This window comes from Oncorhynchus mykiss, chromosome 3 (genome assembly GCF_057628025.1).
Source record: "Oncorhynchus mykiss isolate SJ-2025 chromosome 3, ASM5762802v1, whole genome shotgun sequence".
In the NCBI taxonomy this organism is placed as follows: domain Eukaryota; kingdom Metazoa; phylum Chordata; class Actinopteri; order Salmoniformes; family Salmonidae; genus Oncorhynchus; species Oncorhynchus mykiss.
Window position 1 is genome coordinate 26,609,552 of NC_143024.1, and position 26,792 is coordinate 26,636,343.

General features: G+C 40.5%; 2 protein-coding genes across 2 annotated transcripts; one reads left to right on the plus strand and one right to left on the minus strand.

The window, feature by feature from the left end:
* The first annotated feature begins 76 nt into the window (after positions 1-76).
* LOC110519918 (B-cell receptor CD22) lies at positions 77-8,161 on the plus strand. Its single transcript, XM_021596785.3, has 6 exons — positions 77-236; positions 353-730; positions 5,950-6,213; positions 6,394-6,663; positions 6,838-6,937; positions 7,227-8,161. Exons 1-6 carry the CDS (start codon positions 179-181, stop codon positions 7,297-7,299), a joined length of 1,143 nt encoding a protein of 380 aa, XP_021452460.3. The 5' UTR covers positions 77-178; the 3' UTR covers positions 7,300-8,161.
* Positions 8,162-12,455: 4,294 nt separating this feature from the next.
* Positions 12,456-26,179, minus strand: LOC110519925 (sialic acid-binding Ig-like lectin 12). The gene is made up of 9 exons (XM_090226807.1): positions 25,920-26,179; positions 25,577-25,648; positions 24,457-24,804; positions 24,138-24,368; positions 14,196-14,465; positions 13,979-14,066; positions 13,828-13,873; positions 13,248-13,609; positions 12,456-13,133 (listed from the first exon to the last, which is right to left on the minus strand). The coding sequence occupies exons 1-9, from the start codon at positions 26,083-26,085 to the stop codon at positions 13,067-13,069; spliced, it is 1,650 nt and encodes a 549-aa protein (XP_090082933.1). The 5' UTR covers positions 26,086-26,179; the 3' UTR covers positions 12,456-13,066.
* Positions 26,180-26,792: the final 613 nt, after the last annotated feature.

A 26,792-nucleotide genomic window follows, 5' to 3' on the forward strand; every position in this document is an offset into this window, starting at 1 on the left:
ACTTTTTGTTGCAGGCTTATAATGTCAATGCTTTTCTACACGTCTATTTTTGTTTCTCAATATCCTTGACCAGTTCCTAGTTAGGAAAAAGAGAAGTGAGTGACAGACAGAAAGACAGACACTGTCGAGGTCTTCGCTGCTAATGTAAAGAAGGACAGTGAGTGGGGGAGCGTCAGAGATGGCTTTGGGAGTCTTCCAGACTGGCTGGATGAGGCTGCTCTCACTTATCCTGCAAGGTAAGACTGACATCATATTCATCATTATCATACGCAGCACACTTTTAGCATGGTATGTGAATAGACATACCAAGTATTGTATTGTAAATCATATTCATTAATTCCTTGTATCCCAGGCTGCTGTGGGGGTGTCCTCTGTAGTGACTGGGCTGTGCGTGTCCCCTCCGCTCCCCTGTGTGCCGTGGCCGGCTCGTCTGTGGTCCTCCCCTGCTCCTACGACTACCCTCAGCCCTACAGGGTGCTGTCTGAGATGTGGTGCCGGGACCAGAGCCGCTGCATCACCCCCAGGTACGTGTACCATAGCCAGGGAATCTTCCCTGAGCCAACCTCCCAGGGCAGAGTGGAGTACCTGGGGAAGGAAGGAACAAGGAACTGCTCCCTGAGGATCTCTGATCTGAGGAGGTCTGATAGCGGGACATACATCTTCTATTTTATCACCAACCACCCAGTGGAGAAGCCTCCTGGACAGCCTGGAGTAACCCTGCTAGTGGCAGGTAAGACCTCAGTGCTTATTATATGTTTTTTTGACACGTATTTTGTGTAAATATGCCTTGTGGTCAATGATTATATGTAGATAGCAACTGACCAGTGGCGAGTTAATAAAGTCACATTGAGTTAATAAAGCCTCATACAGACATGGTCTCTTTTTTGCTTTCTTGAGTAAGGCAGCTCCAAAATGCAGGTGTTTCAGCCTAGCTCAGTGCTTTCTGTGGTGGTGGGGCAGGCAGCGTAAAATACAGAGCATAGGGGTTAGTAATGTTCTCTTGGCTCAGTGTTCTGTCACTCATGGGGACACTATGTCACAACAAAATCTACATGGGAGAGCTCGAAAATTCATGCCCCCTGGGTGCTGCCACAGATTTACATTAGAAGTGCTCATCCAAGAAGGCTCAAGGTCATTGGCCACAGATAGAATTACGTCAAATCACGTTATATCTACCGATGCTTTGATTGGACTGATCATGTCAACATAATACTTTCGAAATCTTAGCTAGCAAGCTAGATAAGCAGTCTTCATCATGAATCAAGTCGACAATCTACTGGCAAATCCTTTTTAATCCTTTTCATATGAAGATAAATTATAGATAAAACGTATCGGTGCTCATTGGCCAATTCAACAATAAGTTGTTTGGAAGCAATCAGTGGCTAACTGCAAGCATTGCAAAGCAATCATTAGCCTGCTATTCAGTGAAGTGGATGTGTGGTCCCAAGTCTAAGATTAAGGGTCTCTTTTCCTAGTTTAAAATAATAAACTTTCAACATTGGCCATGTTGTCAATGAAGCATGATTTTTACCACGCTCAAAACAACTTAACTCGGAACTGCAAAATCTGACTTTAGTGAGTTCAAGACAACTCAGAAGTCGGGGAAATACAAGCTACGACTGGGAAAATACGTTTTGAACTCTCATCCAGGTCAGAATTGTAAATCTGGAACTCGGGCCTCTTTCTAGAGCTAAGACCTGAAGATCACTGACGTCATGATTCACTGACATCATGATTCAACTTTTTTTTTTTGGAGTTCCCAGTTGGTATTTTTGGCATTTTATTAGGATCCCCATTAGTTATTGCAAAAGCAGCAGCTACTCTTCCTGGGATCCACACAAAACATGAAACATGACATAATACATAAAAATTAATAGACAAGAACAGCTCAAGGACAGAACTACATATGTAACGGATGTGAAACAGCTAGCTTAGTTAGCGGTGTGCGCTAAATAGCGTTTCAATCGGTGACGTCACCTGCTCTGAGACCTTGAAGTAGTAGTTCCCCTTGCTCTGCAAGGGCCGCGGCTTTTGTGGAGTGATGGGTAACGATGCTTTGTGGGTGACTGTTGTTAATGTGTGCAAAGGGTCCCTGGTTCGCGCCCGGGTATGGGCGAGGGGACGGTCTAAAGTTATACATACACAATTGTCTTGAAAAGCACCAAAAATCCAGAGAATGGCAGACTTTGATGACAAAGTATGATGACTAGTGAGCACAGAACAACAAGGTGAGTCCAAAAATGTATTCTGTGCTGCTGCATAAATTATGTAATATGCCAGGGAGATATGTATACTGCCGATGTTCTGAATTCTGTCACTGTACGTTTCAAAAGTACTGTACACCAAGTTTGAACCGAAGGATAAATAAAGGGGCATATAAGTAGACAATGAAAGCTCTTACAACATTCAATGATGTGCACTTCCAAGTCAGAACAGGTGGCTAAGTTATGAGGGGAAAGGGACCAAATTATTAGGGTGAGGTACATGGGCTACTAACAGCTTACTACAAAACATACACGTTGTATTACTTTCTTAGCACAGTATACAGTGGCGATTTTAGCATGTAAATCTTGGTTGGGCAAAAAATAAATAACAATAAACAGCACTAAACAATACATTATTTTCACGACAACGGTGACAAACCGTGCCAACAAACTGGCCTACATAAAGCTGTCCCGACAGCAGAGTCCCAACAGCAGTCCCAACACCTTACTATTGCTACATCAGCTGAGCCTTGTCTGGCAGAGAAACAGTTCATTATGGATTGCCTCTTATGCCATAGTTTGTACATCTCAATTGTCAGAAGAAACTAGATTTGTTTAAGCAAGTTAAACATATTAGCTATGTTTTTTAAAAGGCAGTAAATTAGGCTGAATGAACTGTTTCTCTGCCAGACAAGGCTCAGCTGATAACTTAGCCACCTGTTCTGACTTGGTGGTGCACATCATTGAATATTGTAAGAACATTCATTGTCTACTTATTTGCCCCTTTATTTATCCTTCGGTTCTAACTTGGTGTACAGGGAGAATACTGTAAGAACGGCCCATGTTCTGAATTCTGTCTCTGTACATTTCAAAAGTGCTGAACAAATAGTTATATTGACTACGTCCATCTTAGCTCGCTCATTAATGTCTTAATCGAAATTACGGATTGCCTCTTATCCGATCATCGTTCCCTTATGCCATAGTTTATACATCTCAATTGTCAGTAGAAACCACATTTGTTTAAGCAAGTCAGCCATATCAGCTGTTTTTTTTTTAAGGCAGTAAATGAGGCTGAATTAATCGTATCGCAGCCTCTGGTAAGGATTCACTCCATGGTGATGAGAAGAAAACTCTGCTGTTGGGACAGCTTTACGTAGGCCCCAACAGTTTGTGGGCACCGTTTGTCACCAGTAGAGTGCAATTAATGTATTGTTTAGTGTTGTCTTGTGTTTAAAAAAATGTTGCGTTACTGTAATGCAGGGATGCTGTAATGCATCGTTACATGTTCAAAACACAAACATTTAATATCAGCATTCAAGGTTGTTTCCTGTACATACAGTACCAGTCAAAAGTTTGGACACAACTACTCATTCAAGGGTTTTTATTTATTTTTACTATTTTATACATTGTATAATAATAGTGAAGACATCAAAACTATGAAATAACACATATGGAATCATGTAGTAACAAAAAAAGTGTTTAACAAATCAAAATATATTTTAGATTCTTCAAAGTAGCCACCTTTTGTCTTGATGATGGCTATGCACATGGCATTCTCTCAACCAGCTTCACCTGGAATGCTTTTCCAAGAATCTTGAAGGAGTTCCCACATATGCTGAGCATTTGTTGGCTGCTTTTCCTTCACTCTGCTGTCCAACTCATCCCAAACCATCTCAATTGTGTTGAGGTCGGGTGATTGTGGAGGCCAGGTCATCTGATGCAGAACTCCATCACCCTCCTTGGTCAAATAGTTCTTACACAGCCTGGAAGTGTGTTGGGTCATTGTCCTGTTAAAAAAACAAATGATAGTCCCACTAAGTGCAAACCAGATGTGATGGAGTATTGCTGCAGAATGCTGTGGTAGCCATGCTGTTTAAAGTGTGCCTTGAATTCTAAATAAATCACTGACAGTGTCACCAGCAAAGCACCCCCACACCATCACACCTCCTCCTCCATGCTTCAAGGTGGGAACCACACATGCAGAGATCATCCATTCAACTACTCTGCGTCTCACAAAGACACGGTAGTTGGAACCAAAAATCTAAAATGTTGATTCATCAGACCAAAGGACAGATTTCCACCAGTCTAATATCCATTGCTCGTGTTTCTTGGCCCAAGCAAGTCTCTTCTTATTATTGGTGTCCTTTAGTAGTGATTTCTTTGCAGAAATCTGACCATGAAGGCCTGATTCACACAGTCTCTTCTGAACAGTTGATGTTGAGATGTGTCTGTTACTTGAACTCTGTGAAGCATTTATTTGGGCTGGAATTTCTTAGGTTGGTAACTCTAATGAACTTATCCTCTGCAGAAGAGGTAACTCTGGGTCTTCCTTTCCTGTGGTGGTCCTCATGAGAGCTAGTTTCATCATAGCGCTTGATGGTTTTTGCGACTGCACTTGAAGAAACTTTCAAAGTTCTTCAAATGTTCCGGATTGACTGACCTTCATGTCTTAAAGTAATGATGGACTGTCATTTCTCTTTGTTTATTTGAGCTGTTCTTGCCATAATATGGACTTGGTATTTTACCAAATAGGGCTATCTTCTGTAAACCACCCCTACCTTATCACAACACAACTGATTGGCTCAAACACATTAAGAAGGAAAGAAATTCCACTAACGAGCTTTTAACAATGCACACCCATTAATGGAAATGCATTCCAGGTGATTACCTTTTGAAGCTGGTTGAGAGAATGCCAAGAGTGTGCAAAGCTGTCATCAAGGCTGGTTACTTTGAAGAATCTCAAATCTCAAATATATTTGATTTGTTTAACACTATTCCATATGTGTAATTTCATAGATTTATGTATTCACTATAATTCTACAATGTAGAAAATAGTAAACATAAAAACCCTTGAATGAATCGGTGTGTCCAAACTTTTGACTGGTACTGTACATTTAGTGTGTAACTATTTGACTCATGAGAATAGGAGAGCTGTCTGCACAGAGATCAGGTCTGACCACAAGCCTCAGAGGTTCCAATGAAATGGATGTCACCATAATTTCTGAGTCACTCTGAGGAGAGGAGCCATTGCTTCCTTGTTTCAGTATGATCACATGATTCAGAGAGACTCTCATAGTGTTCTTACAGTTCCTCAGAAAGTTTGTTAATGTCTTAATATTTACTAATTTTCTCATTAACTTACTGAAAGTCTTTCTGAGTAATAATGACAATGCTATTGATATCTGTATGTACAGTACCAGCTGTTGACAACAACAGTGAGAGCTCCCTTGTAACTAAGAAGTTATTGTACTTTAAAACCTGATGGTATGCCCTACGACCACAAAGACTGTATGCAAAAATTGCGGAATTGTAGCAGGAAGTCACATGGTCTTGACTGTCGGTATGGAATCGTCCTTTGGGTGACCACCCCGCCGCCTCTGACTCATAATAATGCCCAGACAGCCACCACTACAAACACAACAACATATGGATATACATTTCAGTGTATTTCCATTTAAAACAGGAATAGACAAATAATCTGATGTGCCCTGTCCTGTTATCTGTCTGGTATGTCTTATTGGGCTCCCGAGTGGCGCAGCGGTCTAAGGCACTGCATCTCAGTGCAAGAGGCGTCACTACAGTCCCTGGTTTGAATTGGGAGTTCCATAGGGTGGCGCACAATTGGCCCAGCGTTGTCCGGGTTTGGCCGGGGTAGGCCGTCATTGTAAATAAGAATTTGTTCTTAACTGTCTTACCTGGTTTAATAAATAAGAAAATTGCTTACACATCTCTTGTCTACTTTCAGATAATTCCAGTGAAGTAGCAGTGTCCCTCAGTCCCGCTGGTGATGTTGTTGAGGGCAGCTCAGTGACGTTATTCTGCTGTAGTACTGCCCACACTCCAGTGGAGGGCTACACCTGGTACCAGACTGGAGGCTCCACGGCTGGTGATAAGAGACAGATGATGACCATCACCAATATCAGCACAACAGACAGTGGAAACTACTACTGTGAGGCCCTGACCACTAATAAACCAATCTACTCCTCAGCGTTGTCTATTAATGTCCAGTGTAAGTACTTTGAATTCACAATCACAGACAATGAATGAATCAGTAACAATATTTGTCATGAGTTTTTTTGGGACGCTCTTTGACAGGTTAGTATGTTCCAGACATCTCTCATTGTTACCCAAATATAGGAAACTATACTGTAAAATAAAGTTGTTGTTTTTTACCTTTCTCTGCCTTCAGATGCTCCAAAGAACACATCGGTGTCAGTCAATCCTTTTGGGGAGGTAGTGATGGGCAGCTCTGTGACTCTGTCCTGCAGCAGTGATGCCAACCCTGCTGTAGAGCGCTACACCTGGCTTCAGAGGACAGAATCCCAAGCTTCACTGAGAGGGTCAGGGCAGAGTTACAGCATCACTAACATCAGCCTTGAGGACAGTGGGCAGTACTGCTGTGTAGCGATGAACAAGCATGGATCACAGAGCTATACTGTAACCATGACTGTGGGGAAAGGTAGGTACAAAGGGGTGCATTGAACATATACATTATTTGTAGTCTAGTCTGTAATAAAACATCACGATTATGCCACCTGTTATTGTGCATTTTCCATTGAAACAAATGACAGTATGTACACGAGTGTGAAGCTATCCCTGGCCTATAGAGCTTACAGTAGTTTATTCTCTGCAGTAAATGGCCAGTCCTCCATATTGTGGAGGTTGGTGGTGCCAGTGGGGATCCCCATCGCTCTGACACTGATCATCATTATAACAGTGGCTTGCATTAGGAGGTGAGTGATAAAGTTACAAATACAGTGATGTGATCTGTAATCTCTGTATGTATTGGTTTGCACTGTATATAATTCTACAACTCCTGTACCCTTGAGAGTTTTCTTTTCATTTGATATATACAGTATAACTTTATATTGTCTATTAACTGTATTGTAGTCTTCCATCTGATGCGTTTAGTGGAAACAGAAAACATTATCAACCAAAACAGAGAATCTCCAGTAGAAAATAAAGACAATATACCAAGTTTATTAAATGATATGTCTGATCCATAACAACTTTCCCCTACAGGAAAACTGTCCCAGCATCAAGTCAACAAGGTTACAGTCTTACAGAGACCACCATCCAGCAGCCATTACCCTAGTACTACATAAAGGATGACCATAACAAATGCGACACTTAAATTAACAGGAACTGAAAGGGAACTGAATTAACTCTGGTGGGAGATGTTGTGCCCAGTTTACTGCCACACAGTGGCACTGTTGTGTAGCTGTGTCCAGCTGTATTCTTTAATAATATGTACAGTAATATCTGTAGAATGTACTGTGCACCTCATTTCAGCTCTCTACTGTAGAAAACAAGTAATTTCACTGTTATAGGCCTACTGTAATGTACTTATTTTATGATGGAGAGTTGTTGAAGACTAGATGACCAAAAGTGAAACGACAACCAGAGATTAGTTTCAATATATGTAAATATATATTTAAATTGAATTACAATTATATAAAAATGGATCATAACATACTGTATATATAACATAACCATATGTCACAATGCCATGCTACACCACCCCAGGCTGAGCTTATTTTTAAATGTAACCTTTACTTACCTAGGCAAGTCAGTAAAGAATAAATTCTTATTTATAATGATGGCCTACCCCGGCCAAACCCCAACGACGCTGGGCCAATTGTGCGCCACCCTATGGGACTCCCACGGACTCCCATCCGTCCCACAGACGGATGTGAAACAGCCTAGATTTGAACCTGGGACTGTAGTGACACGTTTTGCACTGAGATGCAGTGCCTTAGACCACTGTATTATTTACAAGTTCTTCAAGTTTGAGTTGAGTGGCAAAATAAATAAGTCAACAACAGGCTGCAAGTTCAAAAATAATAATTCTCCTCTTTTAGTGAATACAAACTGAATTACTGAGACTCTCTCAGCCTGGTCAAAAAGGAGGTCATAACAGTACATAATTAATAAAAGCAACAAACCTGTCACGTTCTGACCCTAGTAGTTCTTGTGTTATTTCTTTGTTTTTAGTTGGTCAGGACGTGAGTTGGGTGGGTATTCTATGTTTTGTGTTTCTAGGTTGGGTTTCTGTTTCGGCCTAGTATGGTTCTCAATCAGAGGCAGGTGTTGTTAGTTGTCCCTGATTGAGAATCATCCTTAGGTATCCTGGGTTTCACTGTTGGTTTGTGGGTGTTTGTTTCCGTGTATGTGTTTGTCACCACACGGTACTGTTTCGGTTTTCGTTCATGTTCACATTTATTGTTTTGTATTTCAATCATTCAATTTTAACAAGATAGAAGCATGCACACACAATGGATGCTCATCGTCACACCTGAGACACATACTGTACATTACAAGTACAATACAAGATATTTACAGTGCCTTCGGAAAGTATTTAGACCCCTTTTTTACATTTTGTTAGGTTACAGTCTTATTTCCCTCATCAATCTACACACAATATACCATAATGACAAAGAAACAAATGTTTTTTAGAATATTTTGCAAATTTATAAAAAATAAGAAATGAAATATTACATTTACATAAGTATTCAGACCCTTTACTCAGTCCTTTGTTGAAGCAACTTTGGCAGCGATTACATCCGAGTCTTTTTGGGTATTACTCTACAACTTGGCACACCTGTATTTGGGGAGTTTCTCCCATTCTTCTCTGTAGATCCTCTCAAGCTCTGTCAGGTTGGATGGGGAGCGTCGTTGCACAGCTATTTTCAGGTCTCTCCAGAGATGTTCCCGAAGCCACTCCTGCGTTGTCGTGGCTGTGTGCTTAGGGACATTGTCCTATTGGAAGGTGAACCTTCACCCCAGTCTGAGGTTCTGAGCGCTCTGGAGCAGGTTTTCATCAAGGATCTCTCTGTACTTTGCTCTGTTCATCTTTACCTCAATCCTGTGTGGTGGTGAATTTCTTTACTATCAAATGAGGAGAGACAAACGTATCACACAAGTCAGAGTTATACTTAAACTAAATATTTAATCACTAATTAATAAGGGAGCAGGTCAATACAATGCACACATATAAAGTGAATCGATTGAGTGCTCTACGATAATGATGGCTGGTCGACGATTCACACTGTTAGGGTTCGTTCCTTTCATCCTTGTCAATCATTGGCTCATTGGTGAAATTTGCATTATGACAATATATTGAATTAAATCATTCTAAAACCTGAATTAATGCAATTGCAGACAGTAGTTGACAATCAGGAACATAGCGTGCATGTTTCCGAGTAAGTTCCACATCAAACAAAAGGTCTCAAGTTGTTTTGTTAAACCGTAAGTCTAGCCCTGATGATGTCACTACCCACGTTATTACCTATTTACTCCTGAGACCAAAACCATGCCTACAAAGCTATATAAACAATGGCTTTCAGTGTTATCTAAAAACTTAGTAGTAAACATCCACTCTCCAAAGTTATTGTGGAATGTCTGACTAGTCTTATCTCCTTCACTCCCCTGCAGAGTTCTGTCTCAGTCACACATTTATTTTTATAATATGCAGAGAGAGAGAGACAACTAGAAAACAACTGTGGAACAAGGTTTACCTCTATAATGAATATACAGTGGGGAGAATTTGTATACATACACTGCCAATTTTGTAGGTTTTCCTACTTTTGTAGGTTTTCCTACTTCCTACAAAGCATGTAGAGGTCTGTAATTTTTATCATAGGTACACTTCAACTGTGAGAGACGGAATCTAAAACATAAATCCAGAAAATCACATTGTATGATTTTTAAATAATGAATTTGCATTTTATTTCATGACATAAGTATTTGATACATCAGAAAAGCAGAATATTAATATATGAATATTTGGTACAGAAACCTTTGTTTGCAATTACAGAGATCATACGTTTCCTGTAGATCTTGACCAGGTTTGCACACACTGCAGCAGGGATTTTGGCCCACTCCTCCATACAGACCTTCTCCAGATCCTTTAGGTTTCGGGGCTGTCGCTGGGCAATACGGACTTTCAGCTCCCTCCAAAGATGTTCTATTGGGTTCAGGTCTGGAGACTGGCTAGGCCACTCCAGGACCTTGAGATGCTTCTTACGGAGCCACTCCTTAGTTGTCCTGGCTTTGTGTTTCGGGTCGTTGTCATGCTGGAAGACCCAGCCACGACCCATCTTCAATGCTCTTACTGAGGGAAGGAGGTTGTTGGCCAAGATCTCGCGATACATGGCCCCATCCATCCTCCCCTCAATACGGTGCAGTCGTCCTGTCCCCTTTGCAGAAAAGCATCCCCAAAGAATGATGTTTCCACCTTCATGCTTCACGGTTGGGATGGTGTTCTTGGGGTTGTACTCATCCTTCTTCTTCCTCCAAACACGGCGAGTGGAGTTTAGACCAAAAAGCTCTATTTTTGTCTCATCAGACCACATGACCTTCTCCCATTCCTCCTCTGGATCATCCAGATGGTCATTGGCAAACTTCAGACTGGCCTGGACATGCGCTGGCTTTAGCAGGGGAACCTTGCATGTGCTGCAGGATTTTAATCCATGACGGCGTAGTGTTACTAATGGTTTTCTTTGAGACTGTGGTCCCAGCTCTCTTCGGGTCATTGACCAGGTCCTGCCATGTAGTTCTGGGCTGATCCCTCACCTTCCTCATGATCATTGATGCCCCACGAGGTGAGATCTTGCATGGAGCCCCAGACCGAGGGTGATTGACCGTCATCTTGAACTTCTTCCATTTTCTAATAATTGCGCCAACAGTTGTTGCCTTCTCACCAAGCTGCTTGTCTATTGTCCTGTAGACCATCCCAGCCTTGTGCAGGTCTATAATTTTACCCCTGATGTCCTTACACAGCTCTCTGGTCTTGGCCTTTGTGGAGAGGTTGGAGTCTGTTTGATTGAGTGTGTGGACAGGTGTCTTTTATACAGGTAACGAGTTAAAACAGGTGCAGTTAATACAGGTAATGAGGGGAGAACAGGAGGGCTTCTTAAAGATTGGTTGGTGGTGCCAGTGGGGATCCCCATCGCTCTTACACTGATCATCATTATAACAGTGGCTTGCATTAGTAGGTGAGTGATAAAGTTACAATATGTTTTAGTGTTAAAATTAAAGTGATGTAATCTGTAATCTCTATGTTTTACGAGTGGCGCAGCTGTCTTAAGTACTGCATAGCAGGTGCAGTTAGGTCACAGTTATGAAGACTTAGGACACTAAAGAGGCCTTTCTACTGACTCTGAAAAGCACCAAAAGAAAGATGCCCAGGGTCCCTGCTCATCTGCGTGAATGTTGCTTAGGCATGCTGCAAGGAGGCATTTGGACTGCAGATGTGGCCTGGGCAATCAATTGCAAACTCTGTACTGTGAGACGCCTAAAACAGTGCTACAGGGAGGCAGGACGGACAGCTGATCATCCCCGCAGTGGAAGACCATGTGTAACAACACCTGCACAGGATCGGTACATCCGAACATCACACCTGCGGGACAGGTACAGGATGGCAACAACAACTGTTACACCAGGAACGCACAATTCCTCCATCAGTGCTCAGACTGTCCGCAATAGGCTGAGAGAGCTTGTAGGCCTGTTGTAAGGCAGGTCCTCACCAGACATCACCAGCAACAACGTAGCCTATGGGCACAAACCCATCGTCGCTGGACCAGACAGGACTGACAAAAAGTGCTCTTCACTGGCGAGTCATGGGTTTGTCTCACCAGGGGTTATGGTTGGCGTTACACCGAGGCCTGAGCTTTACACCGAGGCCTGTACTCTGGAGCGGGATCGATTTGGAGGTGGAGGGTCCGTCATGGTCTGGGGCGGTGTGTCACAGCATCATTGGACTGAGCTTGTCATTGCATGCAATCTCAACGCTGTGCGTTACAGGGAAGACATCCTCCTCCCTCATGTGGTAGCCTTCCTGCAGGCTCATCCTGACATGACTCTCCAGCATGACAACGCCACCGCCATTGAGCACGTCTGGGACCTGTTGGATCGGAGGGCTAGAGCCATTCCCCCTAGAAATGTCAGGGAACTTGCAGGTGCCTTGGTGCAAGGGGTAACATCTCACAGCAAGAACTGCCAAATCTGGTGCAGTCCATGAGGAGGAGATGCACTGCAGTACTTAACGCAGCTAGTAGCCACACCAGATACTGACGGTTACTTTTGATTTTGAACCCCCCTTTGTTCAGGGACACGTTATTCAATTTACTATTCACTTGTCTGTGGAACTTGTTCAGTTTATGTCTCAGTTGTTGAATCTTGTTTTGTTCATACAAATATTTACACATGTTAAGTTTGCTGAAAATAAACACTGTTGACAATGAGAGGACGTTTCTTTTTTTGCTGAGTTTATCTGTAGCATGTACTTGGTAGCTCTGCCCATCACATATTATACACAGGTTCTTCAAGTTGGGGTTGAGTGGCAAAATAAAATCAACAACAGGTTGCAAGTTATTTCATTTCTTTCATCTCCTCCATTAGTGAATACAAACTGAATTACCGAGACCCTTTTTCAACCAAGTCAAAAAGGAGGTCATAACAGTACATATTTAATAAAACAAACAAACTAAACAACCAAAAATACAAGATCTGGTTAGGTCAAGGGAAGATCTAACAAAACTTAAATTCAAGATAAATCAACAATATTTTCTCAAACTTTGTCAGACAGTTACAACTAAACCAGCCATATGGCCACTTCCCTCTCACCTGCACCTTCCCCTGGGCGGTCACACCTCAAACTTAAAATTAAACAGTCAGCCAATGAAATTTCACGATCAATCAATCAATCACAAGCAATGGAAGCTCACCGAGACACATGCATTACAAGTACAGTACAAGACATATACATCTATTGCTATAACTACCCATTAATTGCATACTTTACATATCTTAACATGTGTTCCAATGCTGCTTAGTTTATTCAACATTATGAAATGATATGCTCAGGCTTCAGGTTTGGCAACAGTGGAGTAGATAACAGAATGGTCCACCTCTAATCTTTCTTCTGACCTGCAAAAAGCAAATAGAGTTGTTGTATGAGTATATTCACACATTTCAAATAAACAGACTTCCAGAAATAGGTTACATTGAAAAGGACTGAACTGATTGTGAGTGCACTCTTACCTGGCAGTAGGACTGGGGAGGGGGAACTGGATGCTGGCATACTGTAGGTTGTCTGTCACCTTGGCCTGTTTGGTTTTCATCTTGGAGTAAACAACATCATCCTCATGGACTCCTGAGAGTTGGGCCCTGTCGATGGAGCTGCAGAACTGCTGGAAGTCAAAGGTAGCGTAATAAGGGTCAGGAGGGTTCTGCAGAGCTCGTGGCTCGACCACAGAGTACAGAGAACTGTCTTGGGAGTGGGTGTGAGAGGGAGGCAGTTGAATGTTGGCATAGAGGGCATTTTCCCGTTCCTCCGTTCTAGCTTTCTGTGTTGCTGGGTCATTACTGGTCCTTCCACTGAATAAGACTGGGTTTTGATCATCCTGAAAGATGGAATTAGTAAAAAACAATACAAAATGTTTGATATATTGACTGCTCACCGTAGCTTTATCCACTGGTTAAACTAAGTAACATGTTACCGGGAAAGAATGAAAGCTTGCGCATGAACATTGTTCAAATACCATGAACCTCCAGATAACACTGTTGCACTGACATGCGATTGGTATGTTGAATTGGAGTGTATATGCTGTGTTCCATTGACCTTTTTGTCCACAGCAGTCTTTTGACATAATTTGAATGGGCTCTTCCTGTCAAAGAAAACAATCTTCGTTGGGGGAACAAATCGGTATCACAAGGCCATCATACTCTACATTCTGTTATTGAATTGAGTAAACAATGTTTCAGAGACTTACCACATCCGTAGGAACACAAGAAGTATGATCACCATGAAAATTGTGGCCGCGGAACTGATGTAAACTGGCATTTGGACAGTATTTGTATCTGAAAATGACACAGGATACATGAACGCAAAACATTCAAGTCAAGGGAATTCCCACTTGAAATGTATTGGTTCAGGACAACAGGACATTTCAATGGACAGTAGAACATAACATTTGATTCCATACTGACCCTGCAGGATCAGAGACAGAACAGTAGAGTTGTGAGCCCCTTCTTTGTTCCTGGCCTCACAGAAGTACTGTCTACTGTCAGAGGAGGTTAGAGAAGTCAATCTCAACACCTCTCCTGACCCTGTCTGTGAGGTGTCTGTTCCATCCTTCTTAAACCAGGTGTAGTTCTCCACTGCTGGGTTGGCATGACTGCTGCAGGTCAGGTTCACAGAGCTTCCCTCTACCACTGGACCAGAGGGACTTACTGACACCAAGGTGTTCCTTGGGGCATCTAAACCAAGCAGAAATATCCAAACGTTGATACAGTTGAAGTCAGAAGTTTACATACACCTTAGCAAAATACATTAAAACTCAGTTTTTCACAATTCTTGACATTAAATCCTAGTAAAAATTCCCTGTCTTAGGTCAGTTAGGATCACCACTCTATTTTAAGAATGTGAAATGTCAGAATAACAGGAGAGAGAATGATTTATTTCAGCTTTTATTTCTTTCATCACATTCCCAGTGGGTCAGAAGTTTACATACACTCAATTAGTATTTGGTAGCATTGCCTTTAAATTGATTAACTTGGGTCAAACGTTTCGGGTAGCCTTCCCACAATAAATTAGGTGAATTTTGGCCCATTCCCCCTGACAGAACTGGTGTAACTGAGCCAGATTTGTAGGTCTCCTTGCTCGCACATGCTTTTTCAGTTCTGCCCACACATTTTCTATGGGATTAAGGTCAGAGCACTGTGATGGCCACTCCAATACCTTGACTTTGTTGTCCTTCAGCCATTTTGCCACAACTTTGGAAGTATGCTTGGGGTCATTGTCCATTTGGAAGACCCATTTGCGACCAAGCTTTAACTTCCTGACTGATGTTTTGAGTTGTTGCTTCAATATATCCACATCATTTTCCTTCATCATGATGCCAACTATTTTGTGAAGTGCATCAGTCCCTCCTGCAGCAAGGCAACCCCACAAAATTATGCTGCCAACCCCGTGCTTCCAGTTGGGATGGTATTCTTCAGCTTGCAAGCCTCCCCCTTTTTCGTCCAAACATATCGATGGTCATTATGGCCAAACAGCTCTATTTTTGTTTCATCAGACCAGAGGACATTTCTCCAAAAAGTACGATCTTTGTCCCCATGTGCAGTTGCAAACTGTAGTCTGACTTTTTATGGCAGTTTTGAAGCAGTGGCTTTTTCCTTGCTGAGCGGCCTTTCAGGATATGTCGATATAGGACTCGTTAAACTGTGGATATAGATACTTTTGTACCTGTTTCCTCCAGCATCTTCACAAGGTCCTTTGCTGTTGTTCTGGGAATGATTTGCACTTTTCGCACCAAAGTACGTTCATCTCTAGGAGACATAACGTGTCTCCTTCCTGAGTGGTATAACATCTGCGTGGTGCCATGGTGTTTATACTTGCATATTATTGTTTGTATAGATGAATGTGGTACCTTCAGGCATTTGTAAATTTCTACCAAGGATGAACCAGACTTGTGGAGGTCTACATTTTTTTCTGAGGTCTTGGCTGATTTCTTTTGATTTTCCCATGAAGTCAAGCAAAGAGGCACTGAGTTTGAAGGTAGGCCTTGAAATTCGTCCACAGGTACACCTCCAATTGGCTCAAATTATGTAAATTAGAATATAAGAAGCTTCCAAAGCCATGACATCATTTTCTGAAATTTTACAAGCTAGTGTATGTAAACTTCTGACCCACTGGATTTGTGATACCTTGAATTATAAGTGAAATAATCTGTCTGTAAACAATTGTTGGAAATATTACTTGGTCATGCATAAAGTAGATGTCCTAACCGACTTGCCAAAACTCTAGTTTGTCTTCATTCTACCCCCTCCTTTTTCGAACATTCTGTTAAAAATCGCGCAACATTTCAGCGTCCTGCTACTCATGCCAGGAATATAGCATATGCATATGATTAGTATGTGTGGATAGAAAACACTCTGAAGTTTCTAAAACTGGTTAAATCACGGCTGTGACTATAACAGAGCGTGTGTTTCATCGAAAAGCGCAAGCAAAACTGGTCACTGAAAGCTGAAAAAAGTATCCATGCGCCACTTTCATGTATTGTTTAAAGGACACCAAATTTAATATGGACACGGATGCAATTCCTACAGCCTCCACACGATGTCGCCAAAAACGTCATTTTCATTGACAAAAATCCTTTGAGACATTACCAATAGATCCGTCATTCCATCCAGCCTACAACAATCGATTTTGGAAGATTGAAAAATGGACATTGTTTTCTTGAGTAGCTGCTATTGAATACAGATCGCCCAGTGATCAATTTGATCGCTTATTAACGTTTACAAATACCTAAAGTTGGGTTACAAAAGTAGGTTGAAGTGTTTTGTCAAAGAATATAGGCAACTTATATAATTTTTTAAAATGACGTTGCGTGTTGGAAGAGAGCTTTTTTCCTGAACTAGACAGGCTATACAAATGGATATTTTGGGCATACATGGACGGATTTAATCGGGAAAAAGAGCAATTTGTGATGTTTATGGGACATATAGGAGTGCCAACAAAGAATATCATCAAAGGTAATGAATGTTTTATATTTTATTTCTGCGTTTTTGTGTAGCGCCGGCTACGCTAATTCTTTTGTTTACGTCCCCTTCAGGTATATTGGGGTGTTGCATGCTATCAGATAATAGCTTCTCATGCTTTTGCCGAAAAGCATTTTAAAAATCTGACTTGTTGGCTAGATTCACAACGAGTGTAGCTTTAATTCAATACCCTGCATGTGTATTTTAATGAACGTTTGAGTTTTAACGAGTACATTTAGCATTTAGCGTAGCGCATTTGCATTTCCAGGTGCCTAGTTGAGACGTCTGCGTCTCAAGTAGGATCAAGAGGTTAACAAGTGTCACGACTTTCGCCGGAGTCGGTCCCTCTCCTGGTTCGGGCGGTGTTCGGCAGTCGACGTCACCAGCCTTCTAGCCATCGCCGATCCACCTTTCATTTTCCAATGGTTTTGTCTTGTCTTCCTTCACACCTGGTTTCTATTCCATCAATTACATGTTGTGTATTTAACCCTCTGTTTCTCCCATGTCCTTGTCCGGAATTGTTTATTGTAAGTGCTTGTGCACGTTATGTCTGGTGTGTGTCGGGTTATCTACCCATTTATTGATGGTTCTGTTTTCCGGTGGGTTTTTAATATTAAGAATGGTATGAAGAAAATACTGTTACTCGGAAAGTGTAGACATTCTATCAAGTTTACATCCAAATGTTGTATAAAATATAAGATTAAGAATGATTGTATTTTGTTAACCTGTTGCGACGACCAAACCCGGATCCGGGATTCTATTTATAGACCTAAGCTCATTACCATAACGCAACGTTAACTATTCATGAAAATCGCAAATGAAATGAAATAAATATGCTATCTCTCAAGCTTAGCCTTTTGTTAACAACACTGTCATCTCAGATTTTCAAAATATGCTTTTCAACCATAGGAAAACAATAATTTGTGTAACAGTAGCTAGCTAGCGTAGCATTTAGCGTTAGCATTAGCGTTAGCATTTAGCAGGCAACTATCACAAAAACAAGTAAAGCCTTCAAATAAAATAACTTACCTTTGAAGAACTTCTGATGTGTTCAATGAGGAGACTCTCAGTTAGATAGCAGATGCTCAGTTTTTCCAAAAAGATTCTTTGTGTATTAGAAATAGCTCCGTTTTGTACATCACATTTGGCTACCAAAAAAAAAAAAAAAAAAAAAAAAAAAACGAAAATTCAGCCCTCCAAACGCGAACTTTTTTCCAAATGAACTCCATAATATCGACTGAAATATGGCAAACGTGGTTTAGAATCAATCCTCAAGGTGTTTTTCCACATATCTCTTCAATGATATATCCTTCGTGGAAGCCTGGTTTCTCCTTGCTCTCAAATGGAAAAATAATTGCACCTGGCTTTACGCTCCAATTTCTACGCAGGGACACCAGGCGGACACTTGGAAAATGTAGTCTCTTATGGTCAATCTTCCAATGATATGCCTACAAATACGTCACAATGCTGCAAACGCCTTGGGGAAACGACAGAAAGTGTAGGCTCATTCCTTGCGCAATCACAGCCATATAAGGAGACAATGGAAAACAGAGCTTCAGAGATTCTGCTCATTTCCTGGTTGACGTATCATCTTGGTTTCGCCTGTAGAATGAGTTCTGGGGCACTTACAGACAATATCTTTGCAGATTCTGAAACTTCAGAGTGTTTTCTTTCCAAAACGGTCAATAATATGCATAGTCGAGCATCTTTTCGTGACAAAATATTGCGCTTAAAACGGGAACGTTTTTTATCCAAAAATGAAATAGCGCCCCTAGAGATCCAAGAGGTTAACCTTTCTTGCGCAGGCGTTCCGCTAGCGGAATCCCTCGACAACATTCTGCTGAAAAGGCAGCTCGCAAAATTCAAAAATATTTTTTTGAAATATGTAGCTTTCACACATTAACAAGTCCAATACAGCAAATGAAAGATAAACATCTTGTTAATCTACCCATCATGTCCGATTTCAAAAATGCTTTACAGCGAAAGCACAACATATGATGTTAGATCATAGCCAAGTCAAAAAACACAGCCATGTTGTCACGAATCCCGCTTCCCGAGTCTGTGTTTGCCTGTGTTTCTGTCCTGGAGTGTGTCTCCGGTGTCCTGGAACGCACCCTGTCTGGTTGCCGGGCGAATTAGCTTGTTGGGAGATCGATGTTCACCCGCACCTGTATCCCATCAGTAATCTGCACACCTGTCCTGATCATCACCTCTCCCCTTCAAAAGCTCTGACCTGACATCCATTCCCTGCCGGATCGTTAGCCATGAACAGTATGTTGTGCCATAGTATCAGCCTCAAGTTGGATAGACTTTGTTTTGTTGTTTTTTACGTATTACTTGCCTTAAACTTACCTCCGTTTGTTCTGTCTTCAGTTACTCACCCGGATCATTTACCCCATTCCAGCCTGGTCGTCGGAGGATTCCGCTACCCCATTGGATCCACCTATTTACTCCCATCAACTCACCACCGCTGCCCGCTACGCCACCTGGATATATCTACCTATTCACATTCACTTGTAAATAAATACTCACCTTCTTCCTACTCTCCTTGTCCTGATCTGCTTCTGGGTTCGATTTTGAAAGAACGTGACACATGTTTCCAGCCAAAGATAGGAGTCACAAAAAGCAAAAATATAGATAAAATTAATCACTAACCTTTGATGATCTTAATCAGATGACACTCATAGGACATCATCTTACACAATACATGTATGTTTTGTTCGATAATGTGCATATTTATATCCAAAAATCTCAGTTAACATTGACGCGTTACGTGCAGTAATGTTTTGATTTCAAAACATCCGGTGATTTTGCAGAAATACTCATAATAAACATTGATAAAAGATACAACTGTTATCCACAGAATTAAATATAGACTTCTCCTTAACCTCTCTAGAGTTGTGGGATGCTAGCGTCCCATCTGGCCAACATCCAGTGAGGTTGCAGAGCGCCAAATTCAATTACAGAAATGCTCATTATAAAAATTCAGAAAACAAAACATATTTTACATAGGTTTAAAGATTAACTTCTTGTTAAACCGACCACAGTGTCATATTCATAAAATGCTTTTCGGCGAAAGCATACCTAGCCCAGAAAACACTCTAAAACTGTTTGAAGTTTCTAAAACTGTTTGAATCATGCCTGTGAGCCTGGGAAACTAGATTTCTAAGGGACTTGTTTGCAGTTCCTACCGCTTCCACTGGATGTCACCAGTGTTTAGAAATTGAGGTTATTCCTTTGTGTAATGAAGAAGTATGGCCATCTTGAACAAGTGTCACATCATGTGTACTGTTTGATAGAGGTGCAAGACCAGAAAGCATGCTTGAGTTTGTTTTCTTCCTGTATTTAACACAGATCATCCCGTCTTCAATTTGATCGATTATTTACATTTAAAAATACCTAAAGTTGTATTACAAAAGTAACTTGAAATGTTTTGGCAAAGTTTACAGGTATCTTTTGAGATATTTTGTAGTGACGTTGGTCAAGTTGGAACCATTGTTTTTCTGGATCAAACGCGCCAAATATATGGACCTTTTGGATATATATGGGCGGAATTAATCGAACAAAAGGACCATTTGTGATGTTAATTGGACATATTGGAGTGCCAACAAAAGAAGCTTGTCAAAGGTAAGGCATGATTTATATTTTATTTCTGCATTTTGTGTCCCACCTGCAGGGTTGAAATATGCTTCTCTCATTGTTTACTGTTGTGCTATCATCAGATAATAGCATCTTATTCTTTCACCGAAAAGCCTTTTTGAAATCTGACGTGTTGGCTGGATTCACAACGAGTGTAGCTTTAATTTGGTATCTTACACGTGTGATTTAATGAAAGTTTGATTTTTATAGTATTTTATTTGAATTTGGCACTCTGCATTTTCCCTGGCTATTGGCCAGGTGGGACGCTACCGTTGGATTTGTTTCACATTTTTTGGTTACTACATTATTCCATATGTGTTATCTCATCTTTCTGATGTCTTCACTAATATTCTACAATGTAGAAAATGGTAAAAATAAAGAAAAACCCTGGAACTTTTGACTGGTACTGTATATATTGTTGTGACATGACTTTTATTCATGTGATGATTGTTATTTATCGAATCAACTAACTATGTTTAATTGTCACCCAGTTAAATTAATCATGTAACAATTAACTCATTAGGAATTTGGGGCACCACGGAAGAAGTTGCTTATAGATTTACTATCTCCCGTAGTAAACTCTAAAGATATTTTATATATCGATAACAGTCACTTATTAATCATTACCTCATATCAGTCTCATTCTGAGCGTTGCAAAATTCTTCAATCTGCACAAACCTGAGTCTTACCAATAATTCCGTAACACACATTGATTTGATTTTTTATTTACTAACAAAGTAAATGATAACACAGGATATACACACACAGTATAGGTTATTGATTGGGACGCTAGGGTCCCATCTGGCCAACATCCAGTGAGGTTGCAGAGCGCCAAATTCAAATACAGAAATGCTCATTATAAAAATTCAGAAAACAAAACATATTTTACATAGATTTAAAGATGAACTTCTTGTTAAACCGACCACAGTGTCATATTTATAAAATGCTTTTCGACGAAAGCATACCTAGCCCAGAAAACATTCTGGAGTTTCTAAAACTGTTAATCCACAGGCTCAAACTCAGTCAAAACAATCAGACAAAAAATCCAAATTGTATCCGTAAAGTTCATAGAAACATGTCAAACGATGTTTATATTCAAACCTCAGGTTGTTTTATAGCCTAAGTTATCTATAAAATTTCAACCGGACAATAACATTGTCAATATAAAAGGTAAACAAGAAATGCACATGCATCTGAAAAAACTCTGCGTCACGTTAGGGTCCACTCGTTCAGACTGGTCTTACTCCCTCATTTATAAGAATACAAGCCTGAAACGATTTCTAAAGATTGTTGACATCTAGTGGAGGGCATAGGAACTGCAAATGGAGTCCTAAGTCAATGGATACTGTAATGGCATTGAATAGAAAACTACAAAACCAACAAAAAAAACTACTTCCTGAATGGATTTTTCTCAGGTTTTCGCCTGCTAAATCAGTTCTGTTATACTCACAGACACTATTTTAACAGTTTTGTAAACTTTAGAGTGTTTCCTATCCAAATCTACCAGCATATGCATATCATATCTTCTGGGCCCGAGTAGCAGGCCGTTTAATTTGGGCATGCTTTTTATCCAAAATTCAGAATGCTGCCCCCTACCTTAGAGAGGTTAACCTGTCTAGGACACAGGTTCTGCTAACGGATTTTTAACCAATTTGTGTAGTACTGAATCAGAAGCAAGGCACGTTTTTTTTCAGATGCAAGGTTACCAATGTTCAGAATTATTCTATGATATGAGTTTATGACTGATAAGTTGACTGTTTATGGATGTGATAGGTAAAGACCTTTTTAATCCGGGAGATGGTAACTCTTTAAACCGCTCTCGTGGTGCCCCAGATCCTAATGAGTTAATTGTTACATACATTACCGGTCAAAAGTTTTAGAACACCTAATAGTGAAGACATCAAAATGAAATAATGAAATAACACATATGGAATCATGTATTAACCAAAAAAGTGTTTAAACAAATCAAAATATATGTTATATTTGAGATTATTCAAATAGCCACCCTTGATGACAGCTTTGCACACTCTTAGCATTCTCTCAACCAGCTTCACCTGGAATGCTTTTCCATCAATCTTGAAGAAGTTCCCACATATTCTGTGCACTTCTTGGCTGCTTTTCCTTCACTCTGTGTTCCGACTCATCCCAACCATCTCAATTTGGTTGAAGTTGGGGGATTGTGGAGACCAGGTCATCTGATGCAGCACTCCATCACTCTCCTTCTTGGTCAAATAGCCCTTAAACAGCCTGGAGGAGTGTTGTCCTGTTGAAAAACAAATAATAGTCCCCCACTAAGCCCAATCCAGATGTGATGGTGTATCGATGTAGAATGCTGTGGTAGCCATGATGGTTAAGTGTGCCTTGAATTCTAAATAAGTCACAGACAGTGTCACCAGCAAAGCACCCCCACATCATAACACCTCCTCCTCCATGCTTTACGGTGGGAAATACACATGCAGAGATCATCCTTTCACCCACACGCGTCTCACAAAGACACGGCGGTTGGAATCAAAAATATCCAATTTGGACTCCAGACCAAAGGACACATTTCCACCGGTCTAATGTCCATTGCTCATGTTTCTTGTTCAAGCAAGTCACTTCTTCTTATTGGTGTTCTTGAGTAGTGGTTTCTTTGCAGCAATTTGACCATGAAGGCCTGATTCACACAGTCTCCTCTGAACAGTTGATGTTGAGATGTGTCTGTTACTTGAACTCTGTGAAGCATTTATTTGGGCTGCAATTTATGAGGCTGGTAACTCTAATCCACTTATCCTCTGCAGCAGAGGTATCTCTGGGTCTTCCTTTCCTGTGGCGGTCCTCATGAGAGCCAGTTTCATCATAGAGCTTGATGGTTTTTGCGACTGCACTTGAAGAAACCTTATAATTCAAATACATTCCAGGTGATTACCTCATGAAGCTGGTTGAGAGAATACCAAGAGTGCAAAGCTGTCATCAAGGCAAAGGGTGGCTATTTGAAGAATCTCAAATATAACATTTAATTTGATTTGTTTAACACTTTTTTCATTACTGCATGATTCCATTTGTGTTATTTTATAATTGTGATGTCTTCACTATTATTCTACAATGCAGAAAATAGTACAAATAAAACCCTTGAATGAGTAGGTGTTCTAAACCTTTTGACCGGTAGTGTAATTAATTTAATCGAGTAACAATTAAACATAGTTAGGTGATTAGATGAATAACAGTCTTCAGATTAATGAAAGTAAAGTCACGAGACTCTTACCACACATTATTTTGCCTCTATATTTCACAAAACCAAAACACTGAACGTTCATCCATATTAATGGTTCCAGTAAATAAAGTGGATCAGAACAGTTTTGAATTAAGTTAGTAGCCTATAGTTCACTGTTATTTCCTCTCACCATGCCCTGCCATCATGTACGTCAACCTCAAACTGCTTAACTTCCCTTAAAAGTTACCACAATCTAAACACACAGCCAGGCTCAGCAAATAGAGACTGCAGTTCATCATGGCAAATTCAAATTTCTTATCTAGCACATTCACATTCAGACCAAACTGACAAAGACTGTTACGCAAGAGCACTATTTCCTTAACATCATTCTTTCATAATTCCCTGCTATTATTTTTACACAGTAATGCAATGAGATATGTGCCCTTCCAAGACAGACGCAGCACCTCACTCGTGCAGACTTTTGAATGCAGATAGCTGCTCCATTATGATAGAATGATATGATCTGCTCACGTTAAGTATAGCAGATATTCACTCACATTTGACATCAAGAGACATTGGAGCAGAGTTGAGATTCTCTTGACCTTGAACAGCACATCGGTATCTGCCAGAATCCTCACTGCTGGCCAGGAACTCTGTGTTGGATACTGAGTGTCCATCCCTGGACCAAACAATAGTGGGATGGTCACTTGGTGTACAGGTTGTGACACACGTTAGTGTCACCCTCTCTCCCGCTCTCACAGTTGCAGGCTGTACTTTGGCTGTCAGCCCTGGTTGAGAGAAGAAAGGAACAGAGTGATCACTGAATGTTTTTTGAAGTGTTATCAGAGTCTGATTTTCTTCTGGTATCAAAATTACCTGTCAAACTTAGTGAAACCCATGTTTTGCTGCTCCATGCATTCGTTTCGCCACCTTTATTAACCGTCTCAAATCTGAAGTGGTATTGTGATGCGTCACTACTAATTAGGTTATTAATTTTCAAAGTGCAGTTGTTGTCTTTGTTTCCAAGGTATTCTACACGTCCTCTATATCCCTCGGCCAGAAAGAGATCATTGTTCTTCCTTTGACTCGAGAAATACCAGAAGCTATTTGTAATAGTCTGATCTGAGGGGTAGGCATAACTGCATGCAAACACCACTGATGACCCTCTTAAGGCACATGGAGCTGTATCGTTAAAGGTCACCTTCCAATTACTCCCAGAAACACCTTTAAAAAACAACAACAACAAAGCAAAAAACAGTTAGTTGTCACACATATCTACAACACTAATGCAAATACATACCGTGCCAATTTGCCCTTTACAGGTAGTTAAAATAACATGTAATTTATTGTCACTGTCGGATGAAAACTTCGTAACTCCATTTTTTGCCAACTTTCATTTTTGTACATATATTGAAAGCAGTAACTCCCCTCAATGTACTCTGAACACTTCATGACTCTAGGACCAAGAAAATATATTCAAATAGCTCCTGATAAGCTCCTCATAATTGTATGTTCATTTATGAGAAAACATGGTCATATTTTCCATCTCCTGAAAAATTCCTGTTTTGGAGATGAGGTTATCAGACAGGGATGATATGCCATTTAGCAGATCCTTTTATCCAAAGTGACTTACAGTTAAACCATCAACCCTGGCGGTGCAAGCGCCATGCTTTACCAACTGAGCCCCGTGTCTCCTACCACATGCTGGTGCACAAACAGACTATCAGTCACTTCTGTATTTCTGTGAATTAATCGAGTGAGTTACTCTTTATTCTCAGATAAAGTCCTTTGAGGTTAATCATTTGCTAAAAATACATCTCACCATCAAGGCAACAAAACAATGACATTAGAAGAACAATATAACATATCCCCTCTGACCTCTGCAGTAGTTCCCTGTTAATCTCTTATGAGCCATACACAGGAGTAGAACGTTTATAAATCAGTACTGACATCCACAGCATGATAGAGCATCAAAGCAAAAATATATTCTACTCACCTAGCAACGTGAGAGTAATCACCAGCATCACACTGATCATTTTCAAGAGCCACATCGCATCAAACTGAAACACTTTGATACAAAATAGAACAGAATTGAATTACTTAACTTAATACTTAATAAGTCAATCATCAAACCGGCTCAAACAGTGTTTTCACTGAAAGCAGGTGTAACATTTGTCTCTGAAGAGTTCTCTCACAACTTGGATACAGCTTTAAATCATCTAGTCATTCTGTCTTTAAATTCTCACAACAAATAGATTGAACATCACTGCACACCAATGTTGCACCAGTTAAAGGAAAGAAAACGCATGAATTCTACAGAGAGAAACAACACTACTCACCCTCCTGCAGAACGTGTCCAGAGAGAATGACCAGCAAATAACCATGCAAATAAATACCATGGAGAGATATGATAATAACTATGTCGCAAGCAGAATGTAGACGATTGGGTTGAGAATGACTTGTCTCGTTGTGGCCTTTTGGTGCTATTTTCCTTCCTGTTATCATACACTTTTTATATTGCAGTGTACTTAAGGGGGTACAGTAACATAGAAATATTATAATAATTTCTTCCCCTAACCTGGACAACACTAGGCCAATTGTGCACTGCCATATGGGACTCCCGGACACGGCCGGTTGGGATATGGTCGTGTCCGGGATAGGGTCTGTTGTGATGCCTCTAGCACTAAGATGCAGTGCCTTAGACCGCTGCGCCAATCAAGAGCCACTAAATATACACTGAAGAAAAATATAAACGCAACTTGTAACAATTTCAAAGATTTTACTGAGTTATACAGTGAGGGAAAAAAGTATTTGATCCCCTGCTGATTTTGTACATTTGCCCACTGACAAAGAAATGCTCTGTCTATAATTTTAATGGTAGGTTTATTTGAACAGTGAGAGACAGAATAACAGAAAAACCCCAGAAAAAACGCATGTTATAATGTTATATATCAATGTTATAAATTTATTTGCATTTTAATGAGGGAAATAAGTATTTGACCCCCTCTCAATCAGAAAGATTTCTGGCTCCCAGGTGTCTTTTATACAGGTAACGAGCTGAGATTAGGAGCACACTGCTGAGATTAGGAGCACACTCTTAATTAAAGGGAGTTCTCCTAATCTCAGTTTGTTACCTGTATAAAAGACACCTGTCCACAGAAGCAATCAATCAGATTCCAAACTCTCCACATGGCCAAGACCAAAGAGCTCTC

Coding starts and splice junctions, on each gene's coding strand:
- LOC110519925 (XM_090226807.1), bottom strand. CDS start 26,085: ATGATAACAGGAAGGAAAATAGCACCAAAAGGCCACAACGAGACAAGT. Junction 14,067..14,195: donor TCTGTCTCTGATCCTGCAGG/GTCAGTATGGAA, acceptor TGTCATTTTCAG/ATACAAATACTGTCCAAATG. Junction 13,134..13,247: donor CTCCCCAGTCCTACTGCCAG/GTAAGAGTGCAC, acceptor TGCTTTTTGCAG/GTCAGAAGAAAGATTAGAGG.
- LOC110519918 (XM_021596785.3), top strand. CDS start 179: ATGGCTTTGGGAGTCTTCCAGACTGGCTGGATGAGGCTGCTCTCACTT. Junction 731..5,949: donor AGTAACCCTGCTAGTGGCAG/GTAAGACCTCAG, acceptor GTCTACTTTCAG/ATAATTCCAGTGAAGTAGCA. Junction 6,664..6,837: donor AACCATGACTGTGGGGAAAG/GTAGGTACAAAG, acceptor TATTCTCTGCAG/TAAATGGCCAGTCCTCCATA.